Source organism: Nicrophorus vespilloides, unplaced genomic scaffold, assembly GCF_001412225.1.
Source record: "Nicrophorus vespilloides isolate i.1.1-1 unplaced genomic scaffold, Nicve_v1.0, whole genome shotgun sequence".
NCBI classification, from domain to species: domain Eukaryota; kingdom Metazoa; phylum Arthropoda; class Insecta; order Coleoptera; family Silphidae; genus Nicrophorus; species Nicrophorus vespilloides.
The window spans coordinates 69-12,616 of NW_017096001.1; the positions used below are offsets into that span (position 1 = coordinate 69).

Below are 12,548 nucleotides of genomic sequence, written 5' to 3' on the forward strand. Positions count from 1 at the left end.
TTGAGATAAACTCGGATCAAGACATCCGATTATACCGCCAACGAATAGCGTCGCAATGTACGGAACTATGACGTCGAGGTTGTTTTCCGAGCAGAAGCTTACAATATCGTTCGGTTTCAAACCGACTTCCATCAATTTTTGCGCTGTTTTTATCGATTTCTCAAGAATTTCTGAATAAATTTCTCGCTCTCCCGTGTCTATATCGATCTGCGGACAAGGAAAGTTTCACTTCAACAGTACTCTTTGTGAAGATTCGAATTACCTGAGCTAGTTTGGATTGATGGAGTTTAAGGGCTTCGAAGAAAGCGCATCCTAAGCCGTTTCTGTTGAAGACGAGTTTCACGTCGTCGTTTGTGAAAACCTTACTTATCGGATCGTACTCTGAAATAAATTGAATAGCAATAATTATTATTTACGAGAATATTTGTAATTTGCAAACCCATTGCTCCTTGATTCGATACTGATTGGAATTTGATTGAGCGAATCATTTATACGAAAGTCAGATGATAATAAAAAAAAACAGCGTAATTGATAAGGTTTTTTTTTTTATTTAATTTTTACTACAATTCACCAGATAATATCATCTTTTTCAATTGGTTCTTCTTGACTTTGCCGGAGGGCGTGTATGGAAGTGAAGACAAGAACCTGACTCCAGCTCTCAACCTGTACCTATCCTCGACGCGATTCTCCACGTACTTAATTAAATCCTCTTCGGTTAACTCTTTTCCTGCGTGTAACATCACCAAAGCCATCGGATGATCGCCGTCTTCCTCGTTGGGAATTCCGATAACGACGGCTTGAGCGATCTGCGGATGGGCGAGTAAAACTCCTTCGATTTTAGCTGGGGGAATGTGAAAGGCTTGAAATTTGAGCATCTCCTTGATCCTGTCCACTATGTAAAAGCAAAAATCCTCGTCGTAATACGCTATGTCCCCTGTTTTGATCCAACCATCCGCGTCGAAGCTGGAGGTCGTGTCCAAGTTGTAGTAGCCGTTCATTTGACACTTATGCTTGAACCTCAACTCGCCTTGCTGATTGAATCCCAGCACCTCTTCAGATTCAGGATCTACAATCTTCAATTTACATCCATTAATAATCTATTGATACAAAGCGTTCGTTTAAAGCAATTACTTTGTATTGAATACCGCTGAGTGGGCGACCGCAAGAGCTGTATTTCTTGTGCATGTGCAGAACATCTCTTCTATCGCTAGGTCTGAAACATGTTAAAAGTCCTGTGGCTTCAGATTGTCCATAAGCTAAATGCACGAAAGCTCCAGGCACCAAATCTCCCATCAACATGTTGTTTTCAGCAGAAAGCGGACCTCCGCCAATTATAATATCGTGAAGACTAGTTGTATCAACTCCTTCGGGTCTTCCTGCCTTTATGATCCTCACGACTTGACTTGGAGCCATAAATATAAAGGTGACCTAAGTGTGCATACAAAAATATAAATACTCACACAATATGAATGTAATTGTAATTAATAAAAATACCTTGCAAGCTTCTAAGATTTCCCAAAACTCGTTCGTATCGAATTTGGGAACAATGCATCTCATTTTTCCGAAAAGATGTTGAATGTTCAAGAATAAAACTGTAGAAATCCAATACGTCGAAGCGTAACTCAACATGGAATCGTAGACACCGCCGTTATTGCTAAAATATTATAATTTTAAATTTTAAATCTTGTAGATTGAAGACTGTTACCATAAGAAATGAGCTTGGAAAGATAATCCGTAATGATGGACGCATATGCCTTTGGATAAGCCTGTGGTTCCGCTGCTGAATAAGATAACCGCTGTAGTCGTGTTATCTTCGACTTCGTAAGGAGAGAAGTCGCTTTCGTCTTCAGTTTCGCACGCGAAATCTTCGAAGTTCGAGTCGTCTCCAATTAAAACCAACCTGGTTTCGTTCAAGCCGACGTTGGCTAATGCATTGCGAATCATTCCTTCGGAATCTTGCGAGACGAAGATGAATTTCGGGTTGACCTGTTTCACCAGGTGCTCGGTGTCTTCCAAAACAATGGTGGGATCTAAAGAAGCCACAACGGCTCCGATGAATTGCGCCGCGACGAACGGAACGCAATTATCGAAATTATTCACCGAGCAGAGGCTGATTACGTCTCCCGGTTCTACTCCGCTATTCCTCAATGCAATCGCAGTTCTAACGCATCTCTTCAGCAAAGACCCGAAAGTTTCTGTCCTTCCGCTCGGCCAACCTATCTGCGATTCGAGGAATTTTTCAATAACCAGTTGCGTTTCGATGGAAAGTTGTAACTTACTTGGGCAATCAGATCTTCGTTCTTGAGCATGCTGTTGTAGAAAGCGTGTCCGAGCCCTTTTGGATCCGGCTCGTAGACATCCGGGCATCCCTGGATGATCTTCGTTTCCTCATCGTAAATCGGGTCGCAAATGTAATCTGCCATTTCTATCCGTTGGTGCGATGATATACATGCACAACACACTTCTATCGTCATCGGCGAAGAAATTCTTTCTTTATATACATGCGATCGTTTATGTCCCATGCCATGCGCTATTATCTAATCACCTTGATGGTAATTGTCGGGTTTGAATGAAACATAGTTGGTCGGATTCGCTACAATGGTAGTTATCCCCGTAAGGGAATTCTCCGATCCGCGGTGATTTGCTGTTTGTTTTTTTTTGGGAAGTGGTCGTCGCGTGCTGCAATCGCGTGTCCACTCTGAACGTAGATGAGAAACCTCATCACCAGAAGACGCTCGACAACGAACTGACCTCAAACTTGTTAATTTCCAGTTGAAATAACATAAAATCAATCCCAATTTATTGACCAATATTGAAAATCTTTTGATTCCATTTCCGTTTCTTTACGTTAATATATCAAAATCTGCAAATGAACTGCAACATCTTTTAAACTAAAAATATTACATTTTGTAATAGAGAAGAAAAATGAAGCAAATTTGAAGGTGATTTCCCATTATTTTCAACAGTTCAATTCAATATATAATTATTAAGATCATACCATATACTTTACGTGTTGTACAAATAATCCAAGAATAACGAGTTATTGATTGGTTAGATTTTCACATAATCAAACATACATGGATGTTTCCACAATAACTAATTAATTATTAAACATTTTCCTGGCGCACACAAAAGCAAAAAATAAACAGTTTATTGAAATTATATACAATCCATTTTTGAAAGTTGTTCTTTATGTTTAAAACTGAAAAAAAGTTGCTTCTATTCTAGTTTTGAATTAATACTAACTTTTGCAAAATTAATCCAAGATTTACTTTAGAAAATGTCATCTTTATAAAAATTTTAAAAAAATGTTGAAGAAAATAAATTCAATTCTTAAATATTTTATTTCTCAAGTCTATTTGCTAGATTTTGACAATATTTTCAATATAAAGTATTTAATAATTATCTAATTATTTGCGAAAACAGTTTTGAGATTTCATAACAAAAATATAATTAATTTATCATTAGTGTTATTATCGAAATAATAAAATAATTAACAAGAAAAAGCAGAAATTAATTATGTAATTATTTATTATTGGAATGTGTAATAAAGTGTGGTATTAACTGAGATTCGTTCCCACTAAATATTCTGATGAAGTGCAGACAATCTATCAAATTACATGACTTTTACGTATCAATTTACTTAGAAGCGGTTATTTGGATAAATATGCAAATTGGTGGAGATGCGCATAAAGAAGAAAGCTGTTGGTGAAGAATTGATGATAATCTATTATACAGACGGCGTAAACACGAACGCCGTCTGCAGATAAACACACCACTATTACCGTTAATATTTTAAAAACGAAGCCAACAATTCAGTGTTTAATGCGTCAAAGTGGAACAAATCTAATGTTTCAATAACATCTTCTTTAAGACATTCTTCTTGACTTTTCCGGATGGGGTGTAGGGTAGAGTTTCAACGAACTTGACTCCGCCACGCAACCTGTACATATCGTCGATTCTCTCATCCAAATATTTAATGATCTCTTTCTCCGTCGGCCGAGTGTTCGGTTTCGGTATGATCACTGCCATAGGATGATCTCCGTCCACCTCATGAGGAACGCCGATCACGGCAACCGCTGCGACTTTGCTGTGAGTCAGAAGAATGTTTTCTATTCTCGCAGGTGGAATGTGATATGATCTGAATTTCAACATCTCTTTGATCCTATCTACTACGTAGAAACAGAAGTCTTCGTCGTAATAGCCGACATCTCCTGTAGCGACAAATCCATCCGAATCGAATCCTTCGCTCGAATCCATGTTATAATACCCGTTCATCTGGCATTGAGATTTATAACGAATCTCCCCATGCTCGTTCATTCCTACATTCCTCTGCGTTTCCGGATCTACAACCTGAATCATTAATTTACAGCAGTCAAGCCGTGGATGAATTAATCCAATAATACTTTGTATTCGAATCCAACGTTCGGTCTTCCCGCTGATAAAGGCTTCTTATTGAAGAGGATAACGTCCCTCGGGTCGCAGGATCTAAAATTTGCCACCATTCCGGCTCCTTGAGTTTGACCATAAATCAGTTGCACGTGCGTTCCCGGCACCAAATCCTTCAAAAGCCTATTGCTTTCCGCAGAAAACGATCCTCCGGATAATATAATATCTCCTAGACTTGAAGTGTCCACGTGTTCCGGTCTCTTCGACCTCGTGATAGCAATACCTTGTATCGGTGCCATCATTATAAAAGATACCTGAAGAAATAGTTAACAACAAAGACATTCATAAATTAACGTACTTTGCATTGATCCACAATCAACCAAAACTCGTTAGGATCAAAGGCTGTCGCGATGACACGAGTTTTTCCAAAAATCAAGCTAGTCGTCAGGAACATCGTCGTGGAAATCCAATAGGTCGAGGCGTAACTCAAACAAACATCGAAATTGAATCCAGCCGAACTGCAGAGATTGTACAAATTATTTAATGGATTTGTAAAGTTCTCGTGGTTTACATCAAATGATGCGATTGACACGCCAATCCGTAATGCGTTAAGCAGATTCCTTTCGATAATCCCGTAGTTCCGCTGCTGAACATGATAATTGCGGTCTCCTTGTTGCTTTTAGTTTTGTAAGGCTCGAACTTTGAAACGTCTTTTGCTTCTTGAGAGAATTCTTGGAAACTCTTGTGCCTATCACTGCCTCCGCTAACAACAATCAACGTGTCCATGCGACAATTGTGTATGGCTTGTTCGATCATCGCTTCGGATTGTTGCGAAACGAAAATTATCTTCGGTTCTACCAGTTTCAGGAGATGCTCCGTATCGGTTAAACCAATCTTCGGATCCATCGAGGCCAATTTCGCTCCGATCAGTTGAGCAGCAATAAACGGGATGGCATTGTCGAAGTTGTTTATGGAGCATATGCTGACAACATCTCCAGGTCCTATACCCAATCTCTTAAGCGCTTCGGCCGTTCCGATACTCCTTCTCAACATGGACCCGCATGTTTCTGTTTTTAACGTCTTTGAATCTATCTGCGTGAAGAACCAAATTCTAATAATAACTTATTGTTTTTAGAGAATGAAGATGAATCAAACCTGTCCAACACGATCCGAGTATTTCTGAAGATTCTCGTGGAAAGTGTGACCTAAGCCGAATGGATCGGGGACGTAGATTTCGGGCGCTCCGTAGACGATCTTCGTTCGTTTATCGTAGACGACGTCGTGCAGTAGGATTGGCTCCCCGATATTATTGACCGCATCTTCGTACATGATTGCACAAAATGGTAAATCTTCCTGGGATTGGTGAGTGTTATATGCGCTTTCTTCGTGCATTATTCATAATCCGACTAGTAATGCAGTTCAGTTAAATGCACTAATTGATTTGCATCCATAATGCACCTGAGACTTCTTGTCCAGTTTTGTTCGATATCCAATATGCAAACTTTCTATAATTGTTTCAATGTTAAACAGTTTCACACAGAAGTAAAAATTAATTTAATAATGCTACAATCCTTCCATTCCCATCAGAACAGTTCAAGATTAAGTGTAGCAGTAAACGTTTTTATTTAAGCTTTACAATTAGTTAGAAGCAAACATGTTTTAATTTGATTATTTTTTCAGAAAATCCAATGAGACGAAACGAATCGTCAAGTAATTCCATTATCTTGTCTTCAGACGATGCAAATGATCAAGATACTCATCTTTAACAAATTGGTAATCAAACTTTGGGATTATACTATTAGTTCGAATACATATGAAAATGTTTACATCTTAATTCAGATTTGTTTGTTTGTAGTTTCAAAATCAAATTTACTTGACGAGTAATTGGATGTACTGTGCAGCAATAAAAGGATCGAAATCATCCAACTGTTGCTGTTAATCCACAAAAATCCGTTAAGAACAGAGCGTCACTTCCGTCTTCCCATCACATCCAGACGATTTGTGCAGAAAACCAACAGCTACAGCTAAAAATCACCTCCACCGATCCAATTTACTGGAGCTATTCGATCGTCGCTTTTCCCCATCATTCGTGAAAGCCGTGGCACAGTCCTGCTGCAGGATCAAGAGAAGTAAATCGTCTTCGATCTTCGACGCCTCTTCGTAATCTGCTTCGTAAATTGTTGTCGGCTTTCTAATATCGTTCACTTCGTCTTTCTTTTATAATCATTCCAGTTGAACTTTCCTGAATTATTAAAACTTATAAAGACGGGGAAAAAAATAATGATGGAAAAAAAATCGTATGCGGATTATTGATCACATTGCAATTACAGACTTGAGCAAGATAATCACAAATGGATTAGTACAGAGAGTACAGATAATTCCATTAGTATAATTACATCCACACGACAAATGGTCAGGACAATAAGAAACATAGTTATAATTTATATAATAATAAGAGATTAACACAAAAGAATCGATATGGAAATGGAGGTAGAAAATTTTGAAATATTTAAATTGTTGTTAAATCATTCATCGGTTTGACTGAAATGGCACGTGACACGCAATTGTCCGTGACATTGAATTGTCCATTCGCAATTATCCGACACGTGCAATATCCATTTACTATTCATACTCGAATCATACGCAATTGCGTTTCATAAAGGATCATCGGTGCGTGCGTGCACATGCAATCATGTACTTGAGTTAATTTTACAGCTAAACATTACACCAAAGCTAGTAAATTGGAGCTTTCCATCTAGCTTTCAGCAAGCCACAAAGTTCATAACTCATTTCAATACAAAACTAATTCAATTTGCTTTGAAAAAAGAAATCCTTTTGGTTATTGTCATAACTAATAACAAATCATATTTCACGTATTCATCAAATATACAAACAGATACTTATACGTGATTATTTAGAATAACTTGTGGAATATTCTGAAGGACGGTTACACATTAAATCGTATAGTTGAGTCTATTTTATTACCACTTAACAGCCTTTTCTGCCCCTAACTATTTTGGGCAGGATTATAAAACTTATATAAAGAAACGGTTGTATTTTCCACAAGCTCAAAACTGATTTAATATCTCTCCCACACAGACCCTTTTTGAAATGAACATATTTTTGTATTATATAATTTAGTCTTAACTAGAGGGTCGAACTTAGAGGAAGTCTTAGTTGGAGGAGCGAATGAAGATCACTGTCTTCCTAATTACTAACTTAAGATGAGAATGAAACTCTTAGTTAATAATCCATGAGATCAACTATTGTATAGTTGACTTCTCAATAAAAACGACATAACTACGAGATAATCCACAGTGTCCAGAAATTTCTTAATATGTTTCATTGTAAATCAGTTTTTAAGTATTATCAAATCGAAAGTAAACTCGTGCACAGTTAAAACAAGAAAGAAAAAAAACAGACATTTGCGTGTCCAACTAAAATTAAGTATATTTATTTGAAAGCAGTAATATAATTATCGTTTATTTCGAATAGCATATTTTGATTATACATTTCGCTTCCCTTGTAAGCATTACGTTTCGAACAGAAGCATTGTTATAAAATTGTCTAAAAATTACGAGTTCGCTGATAATTACGAGTACTTTCAGTTAAGTGCAAACAATGGAATTGAAACGATCACGGTCACTCGCGATTATGATTGAATTCGTGCGGGTTTTCGAGAGCGTCTCGTCACGAAACGCGAAGTCCTTCAATTGTCGTATTCTATAAGTTAAACGTTAATAAATAATACGGCGGCGTCCAACCAGAGTCTCGTTCGTCCTGCAATTACAGTCATTATTTCGCTGCGATCCGGAACGGATCATAAAGTTTTCAAGAGCATCGATCCAATTCGGAGCGAGAGAACTTTTTCTACATGTATTTTCTACATCGTTCGCTGACTAACTGCTCTGTTTACATCGCACGACCTCGAACTTAATCCTCCAATGTTCCACTGATTTATCTAACAGCAACAACAATAAACTTTGTCGTTAGTAAGCTAATACAAAACCGAGTAATAAAGTGTCGAGATGCTAATATTTGCGTTCGTCTTGCAATCGAGATAATAAAAATATATCAACATTCCTATTTTCTTTCTTTTAATAAAGAAACATTTTTCACTTCAAAGATTAAGAAGTGTTATAAAATAAAGTAAACAAACAAATCTGCTACACACAACAATAATTTATTATAAGTCAAGTATCTTGCAAATGATAATGTCAGGAACTTTTCGATTAAAAGTTTCCTATTTGTTTTTATTTGTTTCCGCTTGGAATTCCACTTGAATTTTTTGTATTTCTGATGTACTATAAATCACCAACAGCTACAATTCTAATGATTATTAGATGAATGAATATTATATTCAAATTAATGTTAAGAGTTTGTTTTCTTTTTATATCTAGAGTATCTACATTAATTTCAATATTTGAAAATGTTTTATTAATAATTTACAGAATTATTGTACTTTAACAATTTTCGTATAAATTTGTATTGTTTAGTAATATTATATAGTTGTAAATTAATTTAAATAAATCTCATAATAAAGTGTAATTATTTTAAAAGTATTGGTACAAATCTAGAAGCCTTGTGTTTTTTTTATTAATATTTGTAATTTAATATTTCAATACATCTCCTTACATTATAAGTAATTTACTATTATATAATGCAATTCTCTTAAGTGATGTAAAGTTTATAAAATAATTGTGTTTTAGTCAATATTTTTGAATAAAGTAATCTTTAAAATTAAGTATGTTTTATTTCTATAGATTCGTACGTTTCATACATATATACGTTTAGTTCAAAATAATGATTATGTTAGATTTATAATTGCTAATTAACTTTTACAACGATAACAATTATAATTTAATTAATTACTAATTATTTTTGAATTGTTAATGTAGGCAACCAAATGTACTCGAATTCAAAAGTTCTGGAAACGGACGTGCGGTGCGCCACTTGCCCCAATGTCCTTTCCCAACAAGAATTCCGCTGTTTGTAAAAGTTTCAAAAAAGTTGGAAAGTTTCAGTGGAAATGCCAATTTTCTTCAATTACAACTATTGAAGATTTGCAAAGTGAGCGATTTTTACAGTTTACAAAGTTACACATTTTCGATTTTTAAGATTGTTGTATAACAATAAATCTTCTTGAGAAACGACGCTATATATTTGCTTATCCTGTTGTCTGTGTAATTTGTTATTAAGGAAAAGAAGTTAAAAGTTAGAAATCATTTGGATATTGCGTATTGAACTCTGACCAATGGTGAACCACCATTGTTGCAAACTGTTTCATTTATCTAATTGCAATTGTTTTAAACAAATTGTAACCAGTTTCGTTGATTTTACTGTGATTATTAATAGCAGTATTTCCTAATTTAAGTAACAAAAATAGATATATTAAGTGTTATTATTATAATTTGTTAAAATTGGTTGGTTAGTTGGTATTGGTGGTTTGGCGCACGAAGAAGTAGAGCGCATCTTCGCTTGACCTAAGCAGTTCTCTGGATTGTCAGAAAAGTTAGGTGTTAGAAAATCAAATAATCCTCGATTACGATTGAAATTCAGTGCAATGAATAATGAAAAAGCAGCTGATGCAACGATTTATCGGTGAGTACTTGAATAATACTTTGTAGCTCAGTTTCAAGTTCTTATTGGAGATCCAATTGTTGTAAAGTGATGCATTTTTCTGACTGCTTTTGTTTTGAGAGTCTTATGGCTAGTTTGATTCATTTAGTTCTTAACGATAACTTTCTTCAATTAACGTATTTTTGATAATCAATTTGCTTTGTCTCAAAAAATGAATAAATTAAATTTTGATTCGATGTGTAAAAAAAATATGAATTTGAAAAACCGTTAAAGTCGGTTGGTTGGTTGGTATTGGTGGAATAGTGCAAAAAAAAATGCTCAATCAACGTCCTCAAGCCAATAACAGCCCACCACCTAAGTTCATTTCCAATCCTGCTGTCGATGGTGGCGGTTTTCATCCATTAGCGAATCTTCTAATACACCCCAATAATTAATATAATTGAGGAAATCAAAGCAGTTTATTGCAGCAATTAATATGTGAGTTCTTATTTAATTTAATTAAGTTTTCAATGGAGATTCAAGACTCAATCTTTGCAAACTTCCAATTACGTAGTTTCGAATATGAATAAATTAAATTTTGATTCGTTGTGTAAAAAAAATATGAATTTGAAAAACCGTTAAAATCGGTTGGTTGGTTGGTATTGGTGGAATAGTGCAAAAAAAAAGCTCAATCAACGTCCTCAAGCCAATAGCAGCCCACCATTTATGTTCATTTCAAATCCTGCTGTCGGTGGTGGCGGTTCTCATCCATTAGCGAATCTTCTAATATACCCCAATAATCAATATAATTCAATTCTATTGAGGAAATTAAAGCAGTTTATTGATTTATTAATTGATCCGTAATTAAGTTTGTTTTTTTTTTCAATAAAACGCGTATATATATTTATATGGATGCAAGGTACAAATAGTACCAGGTCATTTTAGAATGGCAAGACCGTCTGTGCGAAAACCTTCCCGAGGTGCATCCGTTAGGTGATTACTTTGTATCCCAAAATACAAAGCAACCACGAACAAATCACAGCGGATCTAGGCTAATTCGCCGAATCGCGATATTCATCAGATTTCATAACACCAGTATGCATTTTCGTATAAGCTATGTCTTGTTTGGGCAAGTCATGTCTTATTTAATGTGAGTGCATGTTGATATTATGTCAAACAAGATGAATAACAATTGTACATTAATATACAACTGTAACTAAAATTATTTGATGTTATAGGTGGGAATTTGTTGCTGAGAATCGAGTTTCCAATTGACCTGAAGTATCAAGGACATGTCAAGACGTCTCAAGAGGATTTTGAAGCCAGTCGGATTTCCAATGGACCTGGATGATCAACGCGATGGATGGATTCACAATCGTTTGTACATCTTCCTATTCAACAGTAATTAAAATTACTTGACGTTCTAGGGTCTAGGTTTCTCTGGGTCATCGAAGTAGTGAGTTTCCAATGGACCTGGAGGATCAACGTCATGGCGAGCGCGACTTCCGAGGAGGATTTTGAAGAAACCGGATTCATAATCGTTTGTATATGTTACTATTTAACAGTAACTAACATAATTTGACGTTCTAGGTTCTAGGACATCGAAGCAGTTAGTTTCCAATGGACCTGGAGGACCAACGTCATGATGAGCGCGACTTCCGAGGAGGATTTTGAAGAAACCGGATTCATAATCGTTTGTATATGTTACTATTTAACAGTAACTAACATTATTTGACGTTCTAGGTTCTAGGACATCGAAGCAGTTAGTTTCCAATGGACCTGGAGGATGAATGTCATGATGAGCGCGACTTCCGAGGAGGATTTTGAAGAAACCGGATTCATAATCGTTTGTATATGTTACTATTCAACAGTAACTTAAATTATTTGTCTTTCTAGGGTCTAGGTTTCCTTGGGTCATCGAAGTCGTGAGTGTTTTTATGTTTTTGCATTTAGATATATTACCTTATTAGCTAGTTTCTTTTCAATTTTCATATTTTTATTTGCTTTACTTCTTTCAAATTTCCAATTTTATTTTCAATTTTGATTTTTTTTGTATCCCTCAGATATTAGTTTGTTTAGTCATTTTGCAGTAGTGGTGATATTTAGTTTGCTTTATTCGCTTTTGCATGTTCTGCTTTCAGGGTGAATCTAAGTATTCACAATGCCCGAAAATCACTCGAAGTCGTAAAGTAACAGACTGAAGAATATTTAGTCAAATTTGACTATAAATTATTCTTAGTCTCTTTCAGTACGATTTTAAATTCCTATTAGATTAAATCAATTGCATTAATACAGGGTCGTGTAATGGTTGCACACATTCACGATCTACCCTCCTTGATTATTTTAAATTTTATTAAAGTTGTCTTTGTCAGCACGATGGTATCATGTGACCCGTCCGAAACGATGGTATCATGTGACCCGTCCGAATTGGTGCCATTTTGGTGTCTTTGACTTCTTTTCGTTACTTATTTTCAAAAGTCCCTTTTATCTATTAAATTCATTAGAATGGATCGTCGGAAGATCTCCATCAGAGTTCTCGATCGTCTCCCTCCAAACGGTATTATTTGGAGTATTTTCTTATTCGAGTGATTTTCCTGATT

The 12,548-nt window shown here is 35.7% G+C and overlaps 2 protein-coding genes and 1 long non-coding RNA gene across 3 annotated transcripts; 1 reads left to right on the forward strand and 2 right to left on the reverse strand.

The window, feature by feature from the left end:
• Positions 1 to 545: 545 nt before the first annotated feature.
• On the reverse strand, positions 546 to 2,497 carry LOC108569128 (4-coumarate--CoA ligase-like 5). Its single transcript, XM_017930556.1, has 5 exons — positions 2,280 to 2,497; positions 1,706 to 2,220; positions 1,495 to 1,654; positions 1,132 to 1,428; positions 546 to 1,073 (listed from the first exon to the last, which is right to left on the reverse strand). The coding sequence occupies exons 1-5, from the start codon at positions 2,472 to 2,474 to the stop codon at positions 561 to 563; spliced, it is 1,680 nt and encodes a 559-aa protein (XP_017786045.1). The 5' UTR covers positions 2,475 to 2,497; the 3' UTR covers positions 546 to 560.
• A 1,056-nt stretch (positions 2,498 to 3,553) lies between these two features.
• LOC108569130 (luciferin 4-monooxygenase-like) lies at positions 3,554 to 5,916 on the reverse strand. The gene is made up of 5 exons (XM_017930557.1): positions 5,545 to 5,916; positions 4,961 to 5,481; positions 4,748 to 4,907; positions 4,407 to 4,703; positions 3,554 to 4,353 (listed from the first exon to the last, which is right to left on the reverse strand). Exons 1-5 carry the CDS (start codon positions 5,779 to 5,781, stop codon positions 3,847 to 3,849), a joined length of 1,722 nt encoding a protein of 573 aa, XP_017786046.1. The 5' UTR covers positions 5,782 to 5,916; the 3' UTR covers positions 3,554 to 3,846.
• LOC108569131 lies at positions 5,667 to 7,228 on the forward strand. Its single transcript, XR_001891322.1, has 3 exons — positions 5,667 to 5,751; positions 6,070 to 6,162; positions 6,245 to 7,228. It is a non-coding gene; the product is annotated as an uncharacterized LOC108569131 (long non-coding RNA).
• Positions 7,229 to 12,548: the final 5,320 nt, after the last annotated feature.